This window comes from Neltuma alba, unplaced genomic scaffold (genome assembly GCF_004799145.2).
Source record: "Neltuma alba isolate B1F8T4 unplaced genomic scaffold, ASM479914v2 tig00003988_pilon, whole genome shotgun sequence".
Classification (NCBI taxonomy): domain Eukaryota; kingdom Viridiplantae; phylum Streptophyta; class Magnoliopsida; order Fabales; family Fabaceae; genus Neltuma; species Neltuma alba.
The window spans coordinates 400,823-426,916 of record NW_021633509.1 but is presented as its reverse complement, the minus strand read 5'-3'; the positions used below and the strand labels follow the sequence as shown (position 1 = coordinate 426,916).

Below are 26,094 nucleotides of genomic sequence, written 5' to 3'. Positions count from 1 at the left end.
AAATTTTCATCTGCCTAATCCCAAGCAAATTAAACTTTCTCTTTAATAATACTGATGTGAAGTGTCTGGCTCTCCCACTAAGAAATATTTTAGTATTCATTACCTCTACCAAGATGGATCTATATAATAACAAGGAACCATATGGTGTCGTCTTCAGAATTCTCCACGCAGTTAAAGATCCTCTCTCTCTCTCTCTCTCTCTCTCTATACAGAGTTAAGGAAATTGCTCCCTGCAACTCAGATTTCAGACTGCTCATCCAACACAACAGACTATTTTCTGAGAAGAGACTACTTCCAGGTTCACAATCTCTCTCTCTCTCTCTCTCTCTCACACACACACACACACACGCAGAGTTTTTTGAGAAAAGGAAGCTTTGTTTTACTGGGTTCGGTGTTGAATAGACATAAGCTCTGTATTTTCTTGCTTTCTTCTTCTTCCTGTGAATGATCCATATTTCCATTTCTTTAATTACTGCTGGCACTGGAAAGTGGAAGCCATTATTCTCAATATCTCTGTTAATTCAACTGCTTAAACGGCACTATCTTTTTTTTTTTTTTTTCCTTTTGCCCAAACGCTTAAATGATACTATCATCTCACAGGGTTTTGATTCCCTCATTTTGTGTTAATAAGTTTTTATTTTACCCCAACAATATTATCTTATTATGTAAAGTTGGCTACACGCGTCATACAGTTTCATTATCTTATATTAATCCGTTTGATAATTTTATTGAATATTATCTATCTTTATGTTTTTCCGAAGAATTTTGTACTGTCCTAATGCTTCTCATAACTTTCTATGCGTGTATCTGAACGACATCAAAATGACTTAACATACACCACGCATCAGTGTAAACTTTTTCTTTTCGTATATGTTCATTGCACATTTTTTTCCAACATCTTCGATACCGAAGAAGAGAATTTTAAACAATCCAAGTTATTTCAAAAGGAAATAAATAATCTTTTATCAAATAAAAAAGTACATTAATAAGTGAGAGCATTTCAGCTCTATCTCTTAGGCAAAAAGGAGTCAAAGAGGGAGGGAGGGAAGACTTGGAAGAAACATCTAGGAGGTTTCATACTTTTGTGCGTGTGTGTGTTATATATATATATATATAAATATAAGTTTACTAAAAACTAAAAAGAGTAGATCCATATGAGATCTGGTCAAAAAAAAAAAAATCCATACGAGATCTGAGATGATCCAAACACGACAAAATTGTAATGGTACCCAATTGTCCAAGGACACAGATTTCGAAGAAGTCTAGACAGCCGTAGCGAGAAATCAAATAGTAATGGACGAACGTTTTTCCCCCACAAGTAGGACCAGCCATGTGTAAAGTGGGTAGATAATAAAAGGCAGAATTGCAATTAGGTCCTACTTAGGGGAATTAAATGCAAAAAGGTCTCTTAAAATCATGAAATTATTCTGAAGTCCTAAGGAACCTTTTTGCAATAAATTTTATTTGTTTAATTACCAAATTACCCTTCTTCTTTTTTATAACTTTGTATTAACAACTGAAAGAGCAGTAGTTGACAACTCAGGGTACAAGGATTAACAACTATCGCGGCTGGTTTGACAACTTATGGTGTGATATGCTGAGAAAATGTGTTATCAAACCAGCCGTGATAGTTGTCAATCCTTGCACCCTGAGTTGTCAACCACTGCTCTTTCAATTGTCAATGCAAACTTAACAAAAAAAAAAAGAAGAAGGGTAATTTAGTAAGTAAACAAATAAAATTTAATGCAAAAAAAATTTTGGAACTTTAAAATAATTTCATGATTTTAAGGGATTTTTTTGCATCTAATTCCCTTGAGTGGAACCTAATTGTCATTTTCCCATAATAAAATGACGCTCTTGCGTCTTGTTTCTTTCTTTCTTTTTTTTTTTTTTTAAATCACTATGCGGCTTTATTAAAAGTATATATATAAAGCTTCATAATAAGTGAATAATAATTTCAACTCGTTTGTTATTAAGATTTTTTTAAGTGATCATTATATCTTATCTTCATAGTATTTTTCTTTAATAATAAGTGCGTCTCTCATTCAGACCATTAATGTAATAATTGAGTAGTAAACTATAACATGTAGGTAGGACCATTATAAGTCGTTGAGTCTGATCTTGTTTGATCAATTCGATTTTTTTAAAGAAGTATAAATGATAACAATTAAATTTAATTATATTGTTTTAAGGAAACTAAAGATTTATAGATAAAAAGGATTATACAAAAAATCACTTAAGATTTCTACAAAACCGCCCGCCATCTCCATCTATCACCTCCTTTAGCAAATTAAAGGTAGTTTTAATTATACCATAAGCCTTTTTAAACATTAGGCACTAATCATATTTCATGTTATTATTATCGTCACATGAGTTAATTTTAAATAACTCAAGAATTCTGAGAAGTCGAAGAATTTCTCTTATTAAATTTTTAGCTCCGAACAAGATCAAGATGGGATAAATTGATTCGTAAATTAATGTCATTAACATGATAACCGACTTAGTACTGACTCACAACGCACCATACAAGAGGGCCATGTCATATCTATCCGTATCATATGTTTTACTAATTTTTTTACAATATATTTTTTCTGCTATAAAGGATGTTTGGAATCACTTTTTGAGCGTCAAAATGTGATTTTGGCAAAAAGCAAGGTGAAACTCAGATATCGGACTTAAAACTAATCCCAACCAAACAATGAGCTTTTAAAGTTCAATCACATTTTGACAAGATGTGATTCCAAATATGTTTTCTTTAGCCAAACACTTCTGCTAGTTAATTTTTATTATAAGAGTTAGTTAATGAGCTTACACAAGACTCAATTTACTTTGGATTTTGCTTTAATAGGAATCATTTTCTCACTTTTCATTGTCATTTTAATTACAGGTTGGGATTCGATGGCATCTAGTGACCACACAAACGTTTGTGGCTCACCAAATCCTGCATATAAGCTAGTCAAAGACATTGTGATCGATATAAAAAACGAACCAGAAGATCACAACACAACCAAGTATAACATCTACAGAGTTCCAGGCAATCTTCGGAATGTGAATAAAGATGCCTACACTCCTCAATTGGTCTCAATAGGACCCCTTCACTATGGCCAAAAAAAGCTAAATCCAATGCAAACGCAGAAATTACGATACCTTAATCTCTTCTGGGATCGTCTCAAGAACAATAGTGCTGAAGCTAAAATGGAAAAATTCAAGAAGTTCCTTGAAGAAAAAGAAGAAGCCATACAGCTACGTTATGCAGAAAAACTCAGGGACAATATCAGGAAGAAGTTGGTGGAGATGATGTTATTAGATTCTGTGTTCATCATGGAGCTGTTGCTGAGGATTCAAAAGCAAAAATCACCAGAAGAAGACAGAACATATTCAGATGATATTATACTGAAACAATCATGGCTGAAGAAGAGTATCCAGAGAGATTTCCTTCTGCTTGAAAACCAGATCCCCTTGTTCATCTTGGTGGAGCTGTACGATAATGTTGTTCCTGAGACTGATAAAATGCGTCCCACGTTTATTGAACTTGCCCATGACTACTTCGAATGTTTTCATACTTATAAAAAAGGCGACTCTTCTTCTACTGGAGAAAGTGGTGGAAGCTCAGATTTCAATTGCAAGCCCTCAAAAAATTGCAATATTAATTCAGTTTCCGGTTTTCAAAAGAAGTCGTCTTCATCAAGGTTTAAAAAGTTGCGGGAGAACTGGGAAAATGATCCACAGCATTTCACTGATCTGATTAGGTACGCATTTTTCAATTACTACTGTTTTCAGTGACTAATTAATTACTGCTTGTTAGTTATAGTGTTGCATTAATTTCACATTATCATATTCATGATTAATTAGATTCCTATCATTATTTATTACTCTCTTTGGTATTATATACTCCCTCCGTTCCTTATTATAAGAGACATTTAGTGCTTATGGCATGTTTCTATATATAAGAGACACTTAAAAGTTGTCTCTACTTTTTTGTGTTGATTTCCTATTTTACCCATATTTATTGTCTCCAACTCACTCTCTCTCCTTCCATTTCTCTTTCTTTTAATAAATTACCATTGTTCTCTCTCCTTATTAATGAGGGTATTGTTGGAAAAAAAATTATACTTTTTTACATATTAATTGTTTTTAACTAATTTTAACTATTTTTTTGATCAGCGTAATTCGGTTATTCATCTCTTATAATAAGGAACGGAGGGAGTATAAACTTCAAATTTAGAAAGGAGCGTGGTCTATTTTATAAACTTCAATTTGGATTTGTCTTAATGTTTAATGTACTTTTCTGATCCTATTTATAAGGCACTTCCAACATGTTTCACACAAACCAAGAAAAACCTTAAACTGCATTAACTTTTCATTAAAATGTAGCAACTTTTCAATTTACCTCTATTTAATATATACACCTTTCAAAAAACAACTATCTATATTATAAAAAATAAAGGACAATATTTGCATTCATGGTAATTTAATAAGGTGACTTATAAATAGGACTAAGAAAAACCTTCTTTCTCTGCCATGGACCAGAGGAGCTTTTTTTTTTTTTTAACTTTATCCTTAATTATTTATTCTCTCTCATTTGTCATACCCTTTTTTATTACGTTTCCCCACATTTTTTTATCTTTTTGCTCATTTATTATAAGGACGTATTTGAAAACAAAATTATATTTTTAACCTATTTATTTCTTTTAACTAGCTTTAACTAATTGTTCATTATTCATGAATTAATTATTTGAAGATTATAATAAGGACCGGAAGGAGTATATAATAATTTCTCTGATTGTTTAATATTTATCACTAGTTATCTGAAGCATATAATAAAGACAAGAGAGAGTATATAGTAATTTATCTGATTGTTTAATATTTATAACTAGGATTAATATAACCTTTGGTGTCTCAAATTTGTTTTTATTTTAGTTTTAGTCTTTTAGGTTTCAAACCATATATTTTAGTCTGGTCTAAGTTTTTATTGAATTATAAGGATCGATATTTTAAATAAAAAAATTTAAGAGACCAAAACCTATAATTTGAAACTTGAGGGACCAAAACAAAAATTAAGACAAACTTAAGTGACCAAAAATCATATTAACCTTAACTAACTAAATCTGAGTCTTTATAATATAAAACGGGTTGCATAATAAACTAATTTAACAATTTCTTTTATCTTTTAAAATTAGTTATTTATCTTCTGTACTAGGGAGCCGGAACGAGCGTAGGTGCTCACAAGCTAACATGTATTTGTGTGGATTTGATCTGATTATAGGTCTTTCTACATTTTTAAGAGTCTTCATCCTGACGAAAAAGGGTCTCAATTAACGACTGCAACAAAGTTGCGAGAAGCAGGAGTGAGCTTTGAGAAAGTCATCAACAGGCCCTTACTTGACATAAATTTCCAGAAAATTCGACCCTTAAGCTGGTTTCTGTGCTTGGGTTGTATTCCAAAGTTCACTCACTTCAAAGCTCGTTTACAAATCCCAGAATTAAAAATACAAGACTCAACTGAATGTGTTCTGAGGAATCTCATCGCCTTCGAGCAGTGTCATTACCCAGATCAACCTTACATCTGCAACTACGTCGCTTTCATTGATTCTCTCATTCACACCAAAGACGATGTGGAGTTGTTGGTTGAGAAGGAAGTCATTGTCCATGAACTTGGAAGCGACAAGGAAGTTGCAACATTGGTGAATAGTCTCTGCAAACATGTTGTCACAGACAAGACATGTTATAGAGGACTTATAGATAGTCTGAACAAACATTACCAGAGACAATGGAATCGTTCTATGGCTGCATTGAGGTTAGTTTACTTTAGAGATGCTTGGAGAGCAAGCTCTACTTTGGTCGCAACGGCTGTCCTCGTATTCACAATCTTCAACTTCTGTCGAGTTGTTAGATTGGTCCTCGACCTTGAAGCAGGTGGCCGGCAACCTTAATTAGTTATATAATGTAGCATATAGTATCTATAATTTGAATTATAATTAGGAAACTAATTAATGGGTGTGTTTTGTGATAAAACAACGTGAAATGATCTTCCCCTTGGGTCAAGTTTGGTTGCAAAGTCGTCTTCTTGCTCGTGTTTTGTTCAGTGTTTGGCGAATCTTAGTAATGCGTGTATTATTTGTGGATGTGTTGTAAGACTTAGCCATCATCTATCTGTGTAATTTATAAATAAAGCATTCATGGTGCCACTTTATTTCTAGGAAATTGTTCTCAATGAACTGACATAAGATAAAAATAAAGCAAATAGTTTTTAAACCTAAAATTTTTTTTTTTGAATGTTAAAAATTATACAACAATCAATGAATTAGGTTTTTTGGAAGAGGCTAGTCTTTTACCCATATTTAGTATCTGACAATACGTTGAACAGCATGTTTGAATTTCTATTATCCATATTTAATACCTGACAATGTGTCGAATGGGAGGATACTACGCTTAGCCAAAAAGTGTTCAACAGTTTTTTTTCCCTCACTTTATGATGTATAATATTGTTGACAACCTCAACCTGTCTTCTGATTTCCTCAGAAAGTGTGAATTGAAGAAAAGTTACTTTCAAAATAAAGAGAGAAATCTGATATGTTCACATAAAAGTGATATTAATTAACTCATCATGTGTTGATTCTTTCACCTTTCCACTGGTCTTGCGGAGAATTTGCCTTTGCAAAAAGAATGAAGATTAAAGTAGAAGAGAATGAGATGTCGTCTCACAAAGGTGTTGAATAAAACTAATAGAATAGACTTACCATAGAATTACCTTAAAATCTTTATTATCATAGGTGGGTTAATCATTCGGATGAATTCTGACCAAAACCTATTGAACTGGGTAAAGCACAAAGTCATCCAAACATATAATAAAACCTTAAGTTTGGTTACAAAAAAAAAAAAAATTCCAACACCTTAAGGACAAAGGGAGAGAAGAGAAGCACAAAGATATATAAAAACTACTTCCCCTAATCTTAAATGTAAGAAGTAGCTGGTAAGTTTATTTTTTTGATTTTAAATATAAAATCTCATCCAAATTTATATAATTTTTCTCCAAACTTTTTTTTATTGATGGTACATATTATGAGGTTTTTGTTTTTAATAATATATATAGCCGAAAAATATGTTAATTAAATTATAACAAGTTACGCGTATATCAGTAAATTATAAATTAGCTAGTGTTTTGCATGCTAATCACTTCAAGCTAGTTCTTTTTTTTTTTCCCCGTTTTGTTTTGGCCGTCTCACTTCAGGCTAATTCAAGTGATAAGAATAGGGTAAGATGTAGATATAAATGAAGAATTGAAATCCTCTTAATAAAAAAAAAAAATTCAATGCTTTGCTAATTAGTTGTGGATTTACATTTAAAGAGATAATGAAATGGTTGGTGAGGATATGAATGCTACGTACCTATAAACTTTATTGACCCAATTCATAAATTCCCAGAAGTATGATATTTGACATATAACGTATGCGAAAATTATAGAGATGTGGTCATTCACGTCCTCGGTCAATAATCAACTTCAATTATAAAAACATACTTCCCTTTCGATCTTTATTCAGCCTGGTAAAACTTTCTTTTCGTTTAATGCATTTTGTCTTTGGTAAAAAGAAAACATATTTCCTCTAATCCTATTTGATTAATTAGAATAGATTAAAAAAATTAAATAAATTAGTAAATTATAACAAAATGGGATACGATCTCCTTAAAATATTCATATATGCAACGTTAAATTATATATTAGTTTATAAGTTAAAATAAATTAGTTTAAAAATATAAATATAAGAGATAAAGCATGTATATTTATGACCAAAATTTAACTCCTACTTTTTATATTAAGTACCAAATATAGCATTATTCATCAAATATATTTTTATTTAAAGAGGTGGGTAAGTGTTGACCCAAAAAAAAACAGAGAGGGCTAAGTGAGTGGGAAAATAAGATAGAATTGGTTGGAAAAACAAATCAGTAAAATAAGAAAAATGACGGTGGGTGAAGCAGCTGAGGGAGGAGACTATTTGTTAATCTGTGGATGACTCAAAAACCATGACATTTTTACATCATTTTAAAATCTTATGTGTATTTTTGCACTTTTTTTTATTGACACGTCTGCTAATGGTTAATATTGATTAATGGTTGTGATTTTTTTTTCAGTTGATAATTTTTATGTGTATATTTTACTTGAAACACCATTATGATATTTGGTAGTGTAGAATAATACTTTGCACGTAAATTTGTACCTGAAATCAAATTTATACCACATACCTACCTAATAATAGCACAAACTTTTATGATAACTGACATGAACCTAAATTGATTTTAATTAAAACCACTTGAATATGACAAATCACTCGGATGAACACTCATTCATGTTTTGATAGTACTACACTGCCTTTTGGTCTTATTTATAAACGAAATATTATAAATAAAATTGAAGGTAGTATTAAAATTATTGTATAAAAAAAAATACTCATCTAGTTCTATTTATAAAACATTTTCAACATATATCATATAGAATAAGAAAAACCTTAAAATAGATTAACTCTCCATTAAAATATAACAATTTTTTAAATTTATCCCTATTTAATATATATATATATATATATATATCCTTCAAAAAAGATAACTATTTATATCATAATAAATCAAAAATAAAATAATACATTTACATTAAAATTTTAATAAAATAACTTGTAAATAGGATCTAAAAAATTTTTTCCTCTATTTTATAAATAAGACAAAACGAGCATATATTTTTAATTCAATTTTTTTGGAAAAATTGCAAATAAAGATCTCAAAATATGTAAAATTATGATTTGAGACTCTCAATGTGAAAAATAGCAAATAAGGCCTGGTCTGAAATTACAAATATAAAATCTTAGTGAAATATCTAAAATGCCCCTCGGTTAAATTGTGATTTGGTTCATTGAAGTTGTTATTCGCTAAAGTGAACTTGTCATTTTTCACAGTCAACTTGTCATTTGACATACCCTCAATTAAGTTGTGATTTGGTCTATTAAAACCGTCATTCGTTAAAATGAACTTGTTATTTCTCATAATTAACTTGTCATTTAGTTAAGGGGCATTTTAGACATTTCACCAAGATTTCATATTTGTAATTTGGGACCAATTTCTCTGAAACTATTTTCCAAATTAGGAGTTCTAAATTATAATTTTTTATATTTAGAGGTCTTTATTTGCAATTTTCTCTTTTTTTTCCAACAATATTTTTAATTCAATTAATATATTGGTTAAACGAACATGGGTTATAACGCGGAATCGCGAGGCACACCGCACACCATCTTACGGCTCAAGAGGTGACAGAGGATCATTAGTGTTACGTACCTAACTTTCTCCTGATCCGGTGGATTCAATGCCACGCAGAATTAGGATAAGTGGATAACACATGAGAAAATGATATGGGTGACGTCACTCAAATTCATCAACTACGAATGCTTCCAATACTGTTTATAAAGTTCAAGTATATGGTTTATTTTATAAGTTTTGATTTGAGATTTCTCTAAATATTTAATATATTTTTTTAATAATTTTGTTTTTAATTATTTATTCTCTTTTTTTGCTATACCTTCTTGTTACGTTTTCCTATATATTCTTTTTTCATTCTTTTTTTATTTATTATAAAGGTATATTTAAAAATAAAATTATATTTTTAACTTATTTATTATTTTTAATTAACTTGAAATTATTATTCATTGTTGTCTATAAATTAGTTATTTGAATAATAAGCACCACATGGAGTATAAAATATGGATAGAGTAAACTACCAATGTTTTGAAACGTTTTGGAATGATTTATAAATAGCCTTTCAATCAGTTTACAAAATCCGAGATAAATAAGTAAGATAAATTTTATCTTGACTTAAGTGCTTATAAGTGTTTATGAATATGGTTCCAAACAAGTCCCAATTCTAACATGGTTGATGAATATGCAAAGCAAAATGGATAAAAACATGATATTTAAAGCTAAGTCCAACATATTAATATGAAAAGGGAGAATGCGTTTAAATATTCTGAAAGTATTTATGAAGGAGCATTTATGACCTGAATTTTTTTTCTTTTTTGCTTTTATATGCCATTTTCATATTAAAAATATTCTAACCGTTATTCGCCATTAAGTTTAACCATTCAATTATACAGTTTGACCGATGTCTTTAACGGTCAAACTTAACGGCGAGCAAGGGTTCAGGATAGAAATGCTTCAAAATAAAACTTCCAAGACATATAAGGGTGTAAAAAAAATTTCAAATACTGGGTGTTGCTTTATAAACATTTCTGGGATATTTAATCACCTCACCCCATATGAGAAATACAAACACTAATTAGGCAGGCTCTTTTTTATCATTTGGAATATTGAAATTAGGGGGAAAATCAAACGCATGCCATTTTTATTTGCATACAAGTTTAAAATCTTGAGTTAAATTAGCTAAAAATTCCAAATGCTATTTCTTTATTTCAATAAAAGAATTTATACCCTTGATATCTAATCACATTTTATTTTATTGTTATTGCTTCATCAAGCTCCAAATGACAAACTGAAATTTTGATATCTATTTTTATTTCTTTGGCACCAGTACTTGAATTCTGATTCGCAAAAATGTTAATAGTGATTAATTTATGGAACATTATTTTTAAACCAGGAATTTCATTTTTCTTTTCTTATTACAAAAATTTCATTTCGTTATTTAAATATAAATATAAAAAAATTTAACTTCATTATACAGGGTTTCCCGCCCTTTTTTTTTTTTTTAACATGTCAAACATAATTTACTGAATGAAATTAAACATTGCATTTCATTTCAAGCATGTTCTCTTTTATTTACTGTTCTTTTGCTCCGCCTAATCCCGAGCAAATTAAACTCTCTCCAGGAACTGTATGGCGTCGTCGTCAGAATTCTCCACGCAACACATTAAAGATCCTCTCTCTCTCTCTACAGAGCTAAGGAAATTATTCCCTGCAACTCAGATTTCAGACGGCTCATCCAACCCAACAGGCCATTTTGTGAGGAGAAACTACTTCCAGGTTCACAATCTCTCTCTCTCCCCCCCCTCTCTCTCTTCCAGGTTCAAAATCAGGTTTGGTGTTGAATAGACACAAGCTCTGTATTTTCTTGCTTTCTTCTTCTTCTGCTGCTGCTTCCTCTTCTTGTTAATGATCCATATTTCTATCTCTTTAAATATTACTGCTGGCACTGTAAAGTGGAAACTATTATTCTCAGTATCTCTGTTAGTTCAGCTGCTTAAATGGTACGATCTGTTTTTTCCCCCCAAAAGCTTTGCATAATTTTATCTTGGTCAAGGTGCAAAAATACCTATAAATTTATACCAAAAATGTATTCACCACCGTAACCTTTTCGGAAGTAAAGCATCCATAGTCTTTCAAAATGAGAGCAAAAATACCATCTCCGTTAATCCCTATTGTGTTGACCATTAGTTTGACTAAAATACTGACATGGAAGCTGACCTGGTTATAATGGCGTCCTTGCTGGAAGGGGAAGGGAAAGATAAAAATATTAAAAAATAATCCAGATGCCTACTTAATTTATTACTTTTGCAAATATTTAAAAATAAACCTTCTTAAATCTATCAGCAAAAAAACGTACCCTTCAGTCGCAACCTCTCCTTTTGCTTTTTCTACAACCGCAAACGAGATCGATGAGGAGTGGCTTTGATGACCCAGCTATGAGAATTAGCGAACCCCATTCGAAGCTTGCTTTCGTGTTCTCTTGAATCGAAGGTGTCATTGGTCATTTCAGAAGATGAGGAGTTTCTTCCATGGCTAAATCACCATGAAATGGTGGCTTCCATGGATGAAATCGAGGGTGTGCTTGCCCCGGAAGATAAATAAGGCAAAGATGGAGAGGATAGAGAGGACGGGTGGGAGGGAGTGGAAGGTGAAGTTCAGCATTAAACCCATATCTCTGACAGTGATTGGTGATGATTTGGGTTTTAACATCAACGATGAAAGAATTCGGCTGCCATCTATTACAGTGATTGGCGTTGAACCCAAAATGAGGCTAAACTCAGGTGGGCATACAACAGTGGGATGGGGGTGTGGCTTCGATTTCAAGAAGGTGGGCTGAGAGGAAGCAATCTCTCCCTCACATGAGTTTGTGTAAATATAGCTTGATTCCTATTTTCTTCCATTGATGGTTCTGGGTTTGAATTTTTTATTTATTTTGATTTTTGAGTTTGCTGATATTGTAGATGATGTGTTCTTTGAAGATTATGGGTTTTGATTTCTCCTGTAATGCATGACCTCTCTACCTCTCGTTCAAGTGCTCAAGTTCATTTCCTGCTTCACAGCTTCAAATCATCTTTTATTTCCTCGGCTTTTGACGAAGAATGATTTTGATGTTTAATATTTGATTGTTGTTTTCAATGAGATCTAGATGTTGGGTGATTATCTTGCGTGATTCTTTTCCTCTAGTTTATTTTCTGGGTTGTGATAAACGTTTAGAACGAGAGAGTGAAGGGGATGATGCAGATGTGGATTTTTTTTTTAATTTTAACTTTTTCATATCAGCTCCCATATCAAAATTTTAGTCAAACTAACGGTCAATATAACAAAGATGAACAGCAAGGGTATTTTTGCTCTCATTTTAAAGGATTATAAGTACTTTTGCACTTCTAAAAAAGTTATGGTGGTGGGTGCATTTTTAATATAAGTTTATGAGTATTTTTGCTGACCCTATTATCTTATTATGTAAAGTTAGCTGCATGGGTCATACGTACGGTTTCATTATCTTATATTAAGCCGTTTATTAATTTTGTTGAATATTACCTATCTTGATGTTTTTCCGAGGCATTTTATATTCTCCTAATACTACTCATAACTTAATTTCTTTATATATATATATATATATATATATCTCTGAAAAAACACCATGCACACGTCAGTGTTTACCTTGCTATATGTTCGTTACATGGAGTATTTTTTCAACATCCTCAGTACCGAAGAAGAGAATTTTAAACTATCTAATTAGCCCATTAAGTTATTTTAAAAGGAAATAAATAATCTTTTATCAAATAAAAAAGTACATAAATAAAATGAGGGCATTAAAAATAGTCAAGGAGGGGGGGAGAGAGAAGACTTCGAAGAAACATCTAGCTAGGAAGTTGCATATATACTTGTATTTTTTTTTCAAGTTTTTTTTTTGGGGACTGACTTTCAAGTTTATTAAAGGTGTACAAGATGGAGATGAAGTAGATCCGTTTGAGATCTGAGATGATACAAACACGACAAAATTGTAATAGTAATAAGATACTTGGAGCAAATGATTGTCTCACTTCTAGTATCTTGATAAAGTTGAAACATGAAAGGGCATTGTGGTAAATTTATTTGGGCTACATCTTTAATATAGTTGTCCAAAGACACACATTTGGAAGAAGTCTAGACTACCGTAGGCAGTCCCACAAATCAGACAATAATGAATGGACAAGTTTTTCCCCCACAAGTAGGACCAGCCATACGCAAAGCAGATAGATAATAAAATGGGTCTCCTGTTTCTTTCTTTGTTTTTTTTTTTTTTTTAAAATCACTATAGTACTTCATAATGATTTTTCTTCAGTAACAAGTGCGTCTCCTATTCATTAGTAGCGAGTATTATAAGAAATGGCCGAAAAGACTGCCGAAATTTGATATCAATGATAAGGAACCAAATAGAAATTAAGAATGGGGAGAGAAGAGAGAACTGAGATTGATAAATTCCCCACAGCTGTAAATCTTAGTGAGTTAATACAATTTACGATCTTTATTATCACATCTTATGGATGATAGATGATATCTTATGGATGCCGTGAGCTTGGAGGACACCGAAGGAGGCGGAGGCGGCGACGCCGACGAAGAGAGATGCAATGACGAAGGCCTTGAATGGCATGAGGCGTGAATCTCTGGGATATACTTTAGCGTAAAAACATACTCTTCCATCTTTTATTATAAGATCTAATTTTTTGGATGGATCTATCTTTTTTATAATATTCTTTTTGAGTTTGTTTGAGTATTTAAAATATTATTACATATTTTATCCCTAATTTAATGTATTTAATAATTTTTTTTATTTATCTCACTATAACTCTCATATTTACCCATTTATATATTTATATATAAAGATATATTTGAAAAAAAATTATATTTGTTATATATTAATTGTTTTAAACTAATTTTAACTGTTTTTTTAAATCGCGTAATTTAGTTAAAATGATATTATAATAAGGGAAGAAGGGAGCTGCCCCACCCCAACTGAGTCGCACTTGCAAGAGCCCACCACCAGTGATGCCGATCACCACCGCTGACAACGGCTCCGTCCATCTGATCCAATCCCTCGTCGATCCCTCTCAGCATCTCGCCCCAACAAACGAACTCGATCACAGAGCATGGGCGCCAAAGGCATTTCGGGCTTTGCACTCTATTTTTGGGCCTGTCTGTTGGATTTAATTTTGAAGAAACATTTAGTCCTCACATGTCACTACTTAAAAAATTGTAGTCTAATGACGCATAAGTTCTTATTGTAAGTAAAAAGTTATGGGTTTGATCTTATTTGAAATCTCAGATTGCCCCTTTAAATCCCAAAAAATAGATGTATAAGGGCTAATTAGTTCGCTATTATATTAAGTAGTGAGGACTAAATTTGATATCACTATTTCCGATTCTTAATACAAGAGTTAGTTTGACTTTTAATTTAGTCCTATATATAAAATCTCAATCTACTTTATCTCTCATATGTATCTATTTTTTCAAGGTATTTCTTGCAATAACTACAAATGTTCAAGGTTTCATCACATGGTAGTTCTAACTAATACACATAATTAGTAAGGATATTTTAGAAAAGACAACACATATTTCACTACAAAAAAATATGTTAATTCTAGCGGTTATGGTGTTACATTTCTAGCGGTTTTAACCGCAACAAATAACATTTGTAGCGGTTAACAAAACCGCTAGAAAAACAGGTGTTAGAAAAAATTTCTAGCGGTTATCGCAACCGCTACACATCATGGTCAAAACGATAGAACATTTCTAGCGGTTCGGAACCGCTAGAAATTATCTGAAGAAGACACATTCCTAGCGGTTACAAAACCGCTAGAAAGGTTTTCCGGGGAAACGTTTCTAGCGGTTTTATAACCGCTAGAAACTTTTCCCCAGAAAAAATTTCTAGCGGTTTTGTAACCGCTAGAAACCTGCTAAACGGGAATTAAATAATTTCAGTAGCGCGCGAAAATTACTAGCGGTTATAGAACCGCTAGAAATGTTTGGGAAATTAAATTTTCACACCAATTGAATTTTTAGAATGGCGGGAAACTTTTCTAGCGGTTCTTAACCGCTAGAAAGTTTGGCGCGAAATTTAAATTTGACGAAATATTTCTAGCGGTTCTGAACCGCTAGAAATGTTTACCGTGCCAGAAAAAAAAATTTATGGTTTTTCATATTATAATTTTAAAAACCATTAAATAAATTATTTTGAAGAATTTTTGTTAATTTGTATAATTAGTTATATGTTACATTTTATATATTCAAATTTTGTAATAAAAAATATGTAATTACATTATGAATGTGTTAAAAGAAGTGAATTTAATCTAATAAGATAATTTAATTGAATATTTAATAAGATAGTTGAATTGAAGATGATATATTTTGGAATATTGAACCTATAGTATTAAGTTGATGAGTATTTGAATCAGTTGAGGAGGGCATGACAAATGTGGAGAAGAAAAATCTGAAAGGAAAGGAGAAATAAATATGTTAGTAAATTTTAAATAAAAACAAATAAAAGATACAATGAATTATAAAATAAAATTCACTTACCATAGAGTAAAGAGAGAAAAACCACAATATGAGATAGTAAGAAAAAAGAGAGAATTATGAAGAAGAATAGGAGAGGAAGGAAAAGAGATGGAGTAAATGAATGTAGAGAAGATATGGTATTTATAGAGATCAGCGACACATTTGTAGCGGTGTTTTTGTAGCGTTTTATAACTTTTTGTAGCTGTTATTCATTTTGTAGCGTATATAAAAGCGCTAGTAATTAGTAGCGGTTACATATGTAGCGGTTATTAACCGCTAGAAATTTAGTATTTTTTATTTTTAAAATCTAAACGAATTATAATTTACAGGTATGTATTTTGTAGCGGTTCATAACCGCTACAAATTACAATTTCGTGAAAAAATTTGTAGCGGTTATGAACCGCTACAAATGAAAATTTTTTTATTTTTAAAAAAATTTTACGAATTTTAATTTATACATATGTATTTATGGACGAAAAATTTGTTAAATAATTTATTTTGGATGCTGCTACTCTCCATCATCATCCGGCCTGAAAGGACATATTTTAAAAAAATTTGTTAAATTTATGTTGTATTTGGAAAAAATTAGTAATTAGTAGTTAATTATTTAAATAATTTAAGAAAAGACGTGTACCTGATAAGTGGCAAATTATCATCTCCTTGAGGAAAGAAGTCTTCAAAATTCGAGGGTTGGAAGGGTTCACTGTCGTAAATAATGTCACCATCACCCATATCGTAAAGATCCCGTGGCTTGAGGTGAACGACCATATTCCAGTCTTTATGTTTCTCGTCCTCGACATAGTAAATTTGGTGTGCCTCAGAAGCAAGGATATATGGCTCATCATCTTCAGATGCCCCCGTATGAATAAGTCTTGAGAAATTGACTGAGGTGATGCCCAAATGGTCAGTAGCGAGTCCCCGTGAAGTTGTCGTATTTGCCCAGGAGCATTTGAACAGTGTCACGGTGAAAAGCTGGTAAGTCAACTCAATAATGTCAATTAGCTTTCCATAGTAAGTGACGCCTCCAAAGCGCATATCGCCATCACTACTGCTAGCATAACATCTCGTTCCGAATGTCCCGCAAACTCCAGAGTTTTGTGTGAGCAATCCCTGATCACGTGCAACCGTACAGAACTTGAAGCCGTTGACATTGTACGCGGTAAACCTCCGTGCATGGTCTAACGGACCGAGAGAAAGAGCTCTGAATTCATCTGTGTATGGGCTGTTGTCATTACGTATTCGACGTGTAAACCAACTGGGAAACTCTTTGTGGACTCTTTTATCAATGTCAGCAGAACGCGCACGGCCCCGTAGCTGACGCCTGAGATAACTCCTAAACTCACTATAGTAAAGTGTAATTTGTTAGAAGAGTCAGTAAGAAACAAATATAAAGTGTAAAAGCTAGTGAGCTTATATGATATATATACTTACTGCATGAAGGGTTCAACTTGGCTGCAATTTATCAAAACGTGTCTGTGTGCCTGGAGTTTCTCTGTAGGAGTGAGTCTGAAGAATTCATATCCTCCAACTGGTTTCCCAACAGGAGGAAATAAAGTTGACGTGGAAGGACCGGGAGGAGAATCATCTACGCAACGCGGGCGGTTAAAAGATGTCTCCATGTCATCAAAGTACCTCGAACAGAAAGTTAGGACCTCATCTCCGGAATAACCTTCTGCTATTGACCCCTCAGGCCATGCCTTATTCCTAACATATGATTTTAATTTTCCCAAGTACCTGTAAGTTAAAATTGCATTAATAATTACGAGTAAATGAAAGAACAATGTGAAATTTAAAGAGGCGGGAATAAAAGATAATCTAGTACCTCTCTATAGGGTACATCCATCGATAGTGAACTGGGCCAGCAACCTTTGCTTCTCGAACAAGGTGGACAGTCAAGTGAACCATAACAGTAAAGAATGATGGAGGAAATATCATCTCCAAGTGACAAAGTGTAAGAATAATTTTATTTTGCAGCTGATCAAGCTCTTCCGCTACCAAGACCTTCGCACACAACTTCTTGAAAAATGAACATAATTCTACCAAAACCACCGATACATCAGAAGGAAGTGTGTTTTTCAAGGCCAATGGAAGTAACTGTTGCATAAGAACATGAGAGTCATGACTTTTCAACCCAGTAACCTTTCGAGCCTGCAGATCGATACACCTTGAGATGTTGCTAGAATATCCATCTGGTACTTTTATGTTCTTCAACGTCGAGAGGAAGATATCCTTGTTCTGCTTTGTCAAGGTGAATTTAGCTGGCTGAAACTTGTCGTTTTCATCAGGCCAAGCCTCTTCACGAATTCCCCAGGCCCGTAAATCTTTTCTAGCTGCGAGATGGTCTTTGGACTTTCCAGCTTCATTGAGCAACGTATATAGCACATTATCGCACACATTTTTTTCAATGTGCATAACATCCAAACTGTGTCGTAGCAAATTAGATTCCCAATAAGGAAGAGTGAAAAATATGCTTCTCTTCCGCCATTGCATAGGTTGCGTATCAGATGTCCCACGAGATCGTCGTCCCAATCGTTCGGGATCCACACTCTTACCAAACTCGATATGAACATCTTCTAACTGCCGCAAAATATCCATACCAGACAAAGTAACAGGAGGATCTCTCTTCTCCTGTTTCCCATCGAAGCGAATCCGTTGCAATCTAAGTCTGTGCTTGGAATCAAGGAACCGTCGATGTCCTATGAAGCACCACTTGCGACTGTGTGGAAGGCGACATGGCACAGAATCAAAATTGCACTCAGGACAGGCCAACCCAGTATGCACATTCCAGCCAGACAAAGTTCCCAAACCGGGAAAATCACTTATTGTCCACATCAAGGCTGCACGGAGATTGAATAGTTGCTTGTCATGTGAGTCATATGCCTCAACACCATTCGTCCATAGGTCGAGCAATTCGTGTATCAACGGTTGCAGGTATACGTCAATATCATTTCCTGGTGCTTTCTTGCCAGGAATGATCATGGAAAGCAAAAAGGAGCTCTGCTTCATGCACATCCAAGGTGGTAGATTGTATGGAATTAACACCACCGGCCAGATACTGTAACTTGTGCTCATGTTTCCGAAGGGATTAAAACCATCGGTTGCCAATGCAAGACGTACATTTCTAGGATCATTGGCAAAGTCTGGAAATTTCGCATCAAACGCTTTCCACGCCTCCGAGTCTCGTGGGTGCCTTAACCTACCATCTAGGTTTTCCTCAGTCGCGTGCCACCTCATGTGCTGAGCCATTTTTGATGACATATACATTCTTTGCAACCGTGGTTTCAAAGGAAAGTATCTAAGAAAATAATATATTAAAAATTTAAAATACCGAATATTTTTAGAGACGGAACAAGTAACACGCTGTAATAATTTGTACCTGAGAATTTTGGCCGGTTTCTTCTTTTGCTTCTTGCCCTTTCGTACCGACTTATAGCGTGACGTCTTGCATCTCGTACAAATCTCTTTGTTGGCATCATCTCCCCAGTATAGCATACAGTCGTTTGGGCATGCATCTATCTTCTTATAGTTCAAGCCAAGCTTGTTAATAATCTTTTTTGCTTCGTAAAAAGACGGAGGGAATTCAGCTTGGGGGAAAGCATCTCCCAGTAATTCCAGCAACATAGACATCGCCTTGTCAGTCATACCGCACAAGCATTTGATGTGATACAGCCTCACCAAGAATGACAACTTCGAATACTTTGTACACCCAGAATAAAGAGGCTTGTCAGCTTCGGTCATGAGGTCAAAAAATTCCCGAGCAGTTTCATTTCTTAGAAACTCCGGTTGAGGTCCCTCTACTTCATCTTCGTTGGGATTCGAGCTTTCGTGAACACCAAAAGCATCACGCACAGCATCATTCACGGCATCGGCCTCATCCACTCGAACTCCCATCCGTGAAACTACTGGCACTGACTCAGCACCCATATCTAGCCGTTCCCCATGTAGTTGCCAAAATACGTACTCTCGCGGAAAAGGCTTAAAGATTAAATGTTCCCTAACAATATCTTTGGGATGCCACTTTTTGAAATTACATTTAGGACAGGGACACTGAATCTTACCATTTACGGCAGCATTGGCGAAAGCAAAATCCAAGAAATAGTTTAGACCAGCCAAGTATTGCGGAGTCGACCGGTGCAAGTTGATCCACGACCTATCCATGACTAATAATGCTCAAATTTCGTGAAAATATGCCACAGAGCTCAAAGAGAAGTTAAAATGAAATTCAGTTGAAGTGCTTCAGCTTATAAAGGAGGGTGGAGGAACGGTCATTTTTTTGTAGCGGTTACAAAACCGCTACAAATTTGTAGCGGTTTTAACGGAAAATTTCAATTTCCAGCGGTTATTAACCGCTAGAAATTCTAAATATCGGTTACAAACCGATAGAAATTTCTAGCGGTTTAACGGGAATTTTCTCTCCATCTGTTTTAAATTTTCTAGCGGTTTTATAACCGCTAGAAAATTCGGTCAAATTTCAATTTTCTAGCGGTCCTTGTGAACCGCTAGAAAACTGTAGAATTTTCTAGCGGTTCTCAAGAACCGCTAGAAAAGTGTAGAATTTTCTAGCGGTTCACGTGAACCGCTAGAAAATTCTACACTTTTCTAGCGGTTCTTGAGAACCGCTAGAAAATTCTACAGTTTTAAAAATATTTATTAAATTAATAAATGATTATAGAATTATTTCGAGTAATTAATATGTTTAACGTGTTTAATAAATTGTAATGTTGATGTTGTAATAAATAAATAAATATTTCAATATTAATTAGTACTTGACATAAATAAAATTATAGAAATAAATCAATAAAGGAAACAAATAAATATAAAATTTAGATAAATATCTAAATAATATATAAAACCGTAAAATCAAGATTCTAATAAAATCCGATACAATGAAAGCAAATCATGGGTGGGGGGCAGAAGCAGCATCATCGGGATCATCCTCTGCTGAATCCTCCGGCTGACGGTGGGCAGGCCGCTCAACCTGCTGGGACTGGACTGGCGGATGGCGGGGTAGGGGCGGGACTGGTGGCATGTGTAGGTCGGGGATGTCAGGAACCGAGATGTTTGGAGCTATACTGACCACCACATGACGCAGAGCCGTAGCAGCTGCCAAGAGCTGGTCAAGCTGCGTCTGGAGCTGACGATCACGCTCCTGGAACTGACGATCACGCTCCACGATCCTGGCCTCGAACTCTTGTCTGAGCTCCTCTCGCAATTCCTCTGAAGATGAGGAACCCGGCCGCTTCGCACTCGCATGAGAGCTCCCAGCAGTATATGAAGGGCCAGCGCCACTTGAGCGGGGCAGCCTAGTCGGTGTAGGTCCAAGTCCAAGCCCGCTAACTCGACCAGGGTGCTGCGGCCGGCCACGACCCGCTAAAAGTGAGGCGGTGGGATCCAAGGCAGACCCCTGAGACTCACGCAACTCGGAATCGACCTGAGTCATCCGTGCCTACCAAAATTAATATAAAGAAGTTAATTATAATATAATGATATCTACACTGTGATATTATATTAATATTTAATTTATTACTTACCGCTATCTCCTCAACCTCATCCGACGCACGCCCGTCTCGGGGTCTATACACCATCGGCCACATCTCGCCATAAGTGGGCGTGTATCCCCGCTCCTGCTGCGTCTTTTCTATCTGTAAATGAAATCAAAGAAATAATTAGTTACAAATTAAATACATCTACATATTTAATAAATTTATTTCAAGTACTCACAATCTCGTCATAAGTGATCGCAAAGCTCCTGGATCCAGCCCTATGACGTATCGTCTGATGCCTGACGCTCCTAGCATTTCTCCTAGAAAGAGCCTGAAGCAAAATGTAAAAAAATTAAATTAAATGAGTCAAGTCGGATAAAAAATAAAGAAATTATAATTAATACAATATTATCATACCATCTGGTCAGCCGTCATCCTAAAATAGACGTAAGTGGACCAGTCTTGGTCCGGGACTCCACCAGGTACATCTGCCAGTATCTCCTGGAGGGGCCTCGTCCCGTCACCTTTCTTCTCCCTCCACAGGTCGGCCCTCCTGTTCTTCCATGCCATCCCAAGCCTCTTGATCGTGTCAGCCCTCAACTCCTCCCCCAGAATAAATTTACTCTATGATTAAAATAATAAATTAACTAAATAACAAATTATAAACAAATAATTAAGCAATTTCAATAATTAAAAAATAATAATTAGTTTTTAACTAATTTAACAATATTATAAATAAAATATAAATTAATCAAAGTTTAATAATAATTAAACAATTAAGTAATTTAAATGAAAAAATATTTTTACTCAACTAAATTTAAAATTATTATAAGTAATAAATTAATGAAATCAATAACAAATTATTTTCATTTAACTACTTTTAAATAATTTAAATTAAAAATATATATTCATTTAACTACTTTTAAAAATATTATAAATAACAAACAAATTAAATAAATAAAAAATTATAATCAAACAATTAAATTATTTGAAAACAAAATATATAATCATTTATTTAAATTAAAAAAAATTATAAATAACAATTTTATATTACCTTCATTATTTCCCAGCCTTGCTGCTTCTTGTCTGAGGTGATCTTCTTCCAGTCCTGCACGTAGATGGGGAACAGCGTCCACTGCTGACCAAGGAGGCGCACGTACTTGTTGTACAACTGGCCACCTTTCTTCGTCGGTTGGCCCAACTCATTGAGCGGCACAACCACTCGTCCGCCCGTCATCATAGACAGCTCTCTGGCTGTCAGCCTCCGATAGGACCTGTTCCCCTCAGTGTCTACAAAATTTAATTAAGAAATAAATTATATATCAATAAATTAATATAATTTCTATATAAATTAAATACTGATCAAAACTTTAAAAAGTTAAATAAATACTTACCGACAAATTCCACCTCATAACCAGCCTGACGTCTCGGAGCAGGACGCTGTGCAGCCTGGGGATACTCATTCCCCTGATCCTGCTCCTCCTCCTCCTCCTCCTCCTCCTCGTCAGCAGCATCAGCATGGGGTTGCTCATCCCCAGTAAAATGAGCCTCCTCAGTCCGCTCAATACCATCCTGCTCCATAAAACTGAGGATATCCTCCTCGCTCAGATCGTAGTCATGAATGCTGGGAAATGGCTCATCAGCATCATGATGAACCTCACTGGGTCCAGCTCTCTCAGGATCAACTGGGTCTTTCCCATGTCGACGAGGCATCCTAATAACAACAAATAGTAATTATTTATAAATGAAATAAAAAAAATTAATTTATAAGCTATAACATAATAAAATTAATAAAATAAAACATAAAATAAAAATTATTTATCAATAAATTACTATTTTTACCTGAAAATAAGGATCTGCAACTGAATCAGAACTCAAATATGTTTGTGAAGAAAATTCAGCAGAGCTTGCTTCCAGAACGATTGAAGAAGTGAGAGTGTGGGGGGTATATATAGACCGAGACTTTCTAGCGGTTAGGCACAAAACCGCTAGAAATTTCTAGCGGTTTTGTGCCTAACCGCTAGAAATTCCCAACGGTCATATGACCGTTGGGAATTTCTAGCGGTTCACGGCCGAACCGCTAGAAATCTCTAGCGGTTAAGGACCGAACCGCTAGAAATTTTTAAACTCCTCGGGGAATGAAAAAAATTTCTAGCGCTTCATGCATCAACCGCTAGAATTTTTCGGTGTCTAGCGGTTTATTAGCCTGAACCGCTAGAAAGTAAACGCTACAAATTTGGCGCCAAGTTCCCGCCAAAGCCCGGGGAGTTTTCTAGCTCTAATTTTCTAGCGGTTAGGGGGTAACCGCTAGAAATGTGCGTTTAATGGTCAAACCGTCTGTATTTTGCAGCGGTTTTTGTAGGAACCGCTAGAAATATCTGAAATTTCTAGCGGTTTTGTTTAACCGCTAGAAAGGTTCCGCTGCTACTTCTACAACTTCTTGTAGTGTTTATTATAAATAACTAACTTAACTAATTTACTTAATCTACTCAAGTTAGTCAACCAGTTCTTATATTAAGAATTGGAAGTAGTAGTTAGTTATGGGTCATTCCCGGGTTCAGCAGATACTTGGATAGACATGTGAGCGTCTATTTAGCGTTTTGCTCGGATGGATCTAATATGTGAGTAAAAGAGCTAACCATAATTCCTTGTGTCTATTCTAGTAACTCGTTAAATGACGCACTTTTACTCCTCAAACTCAGACTTACATATTCCAATAGGCATGAGTGGCTTTTGATTAATTTCCTTGTTTAGTGATAACAAGCTATTGCGAAGGTCAATTCAATTCTTAGTTATTCTTAGCTGTCAAAATTGTGGGAATCTGGCATGAACGGGCCTGAAGAAGTTAGAGAAGCTACAGCCCAAATGGATCCAGAAGCAGCCCAAGATGCTGAGGATTCACCATTGACGCCACATAGGAGCACTAGAGCTTGCAGGACCACATGGAAGTTACGGGAGAAAGAGGAAAAAATTCGATTATTGTCAGAGCAATCGGCAAGCAATATTTGGAATCTCATTTTCCTCTCTGATTGTTCCCTGCTTCTTCCTCTGATTTTTCTTTCTGTTGCCTGTGCTTGCTTTTTGTGCATTTCCGTTATCTTGTGTGACATGATGAATTTTGCTGTTGCATTTAGTCGATGATTATGGCCTTGTGCTCAGCTTCTCTGTATCGCTGAACTTATAGTAAAAATAATACAGAGAATTCATATTTGCATATCTTTAGCCTATGGTTATATCATTTGGTGCTTTCATTCCCTGCTTCAATGGCGGAGAATACACGGCTCCAATCTATGCATGCTGAGATTCAACGATTGGCAGAAAATGATCGTGTACTTTCGACTCGAATGGAAAATGTTGAGGGGACCTTAACCGCTAATACTACTAAGCTGGAGGCCTTCGAACATTCCTTTGCAACATTGTCACGCTCAGTTGATGCTTTAACCAAGAGCTGGGAGCAATGGACTCAGCAACAGTCAGCGGCATCATCTTCACCATCTTCGACGTCTTTGGGTATGATGAACTCCGTACCACAGTTTCACAAACAAATTAAACTCGATTTACCTCGCTTTGCTGGTACGGATACTTTAAGTTGGCTATTTCGGGCTGAGCAATATTTCTCATTCTATCATATTCCGAATGATCAAAAGATTATGGTTGCCTCTATTCATTTTGATGGCTCCGTCATCCCATGGTTCCAAATGCTCCAGCGAACTAATCAAATTCCTACTTGGCGTGCATTGGCCTTGGCTATTGAAAAACAATTCGGTCCCTTGACTTTTGAAAATCCCAGGATCAAGTTATTTAAAATGGAGCAAACGGGTTCGGCAGTGGACTTCCACACCGAGTTCATCGCCACCACTAACAGGGCGGAGGGGTTGTCTGATGAAGCGTTGCGAGATTGCTTTTTGAGTGGGCTTAAGCCAGCTCTTCGTAGTGAAGTCATAGCCCAAGAGCCATTTTCTTTCCATCGGGCTGCCTCATTAGCCCGTTTATTTGACGGGAAAGTGTCAACTGATGGTCCATTGCAAAAAGGGCCTAATGCTGCTTGGTCTCACTCTGTTTCAAAGTCCGCAGTGAAACCCTCAGCTTCAATGAGTATGACCAATTCTTCCACTGTGAAAACACCAGCGACGACTTCTTCAGCTGGGTTGCTACCAACGCTCCAGTCTAAAAGCATGCCACCAATTAAAAAGTTGACAGTAGCTTAAATGCAACTTCGGAGAGAGAAAGGCCTTTGCTATAATTGTGATGAGAAATTTTCCTGGAACTATAAGTGCCCGAACTGTCGTCTTCTATTACTTCAAGTCGACGACCATGAATTTGAGTTCGATGAACAGTTTGAAGGACTCAACTCAGCTACTCAACCAGTTTCGGAGCCACAACCAGATGTACCTCACGTATCTTTTCATGCTTTTCACAGCTCCAAGCATCGAACGACCATCCGCTTTATTGGGTCCACTGGAGGTACTATTGTGCAGATCCTCTTAGATGGGGGTAGTTCGGATAATTTTATCCATCCCTGTATTGTGTCCCAATTGAAACTGCCAGTACACTACTCAAATGATAAGGTTATGGTTGGTAATGGGTAGTATATGTGAGGAGAAGGAATAGTACAAGATTTGACAGTCAATGTTCAAGGTCACAACATTACTTTGCCAGCCTATATGTTACCTATTGCCAGGTCGGACTTGGTGATGGGTTCTTCCGGGCTTGCAACTTTGGGACCTCATATTGCAGATTACAGTACGGCAACCATCAAGTTCTATTTGAACAATTCTTTCATCACTTTGACTGGCAATCAGTCCAATAGTGTGGAGCCTTTACATTATCA

The 26,094-nt window shown here is 34.9% G+C and overlaps 1 protein-coding gene across 1 annotated transcript; it reads left to right on the top strand.

Annotated features, from left to right (window-relative positions):
- The first annotated feature begins 156 nt into the window (after positions 1 to 156).
- On the top strand, positions 157 to 6,204 carry LOC114743307 (UPF0481 protein At3g47200). Its single transcript, XM_028931507.1, has 3 exons — positions 157 to 298; positions 2,888 to 3,749; positions 5,267 to 6,204. The coding sequence occupies exons 2-3, from the start codon at positions 2,899 to 2,901 to the stop codon at positions 5,931 to 5,933; spliced, it is 1,518 nt and encodes a 505-aa protein (XP_028787340.1). The 5' UTR covers positions 157 to 298; positions 2,888 to 2,898; the 3' UTR covers positions 5,934 to 6,204.
- The last annotated feature ends 19,890 nt before the right edge of the window (positions 6,205 to 26,094 follow it).

Bases quoted from the DNA above. Each gene is read 5' to 3' on its own strand.
- LOC114743307 (XM_028931507.1), top strand. From the start codon at position 2,899: ATGGCATCTAGTGACCACACAAACGTTTGTGGCTCACCAAATCCTGCA. The intron at 3,750-5,266 runs GTACGCATTTTT...ATCTGATTATAG, and splicing joins CATTTCACTGATCTGATTAG to GTCTTTCTACATTTTTAAGA.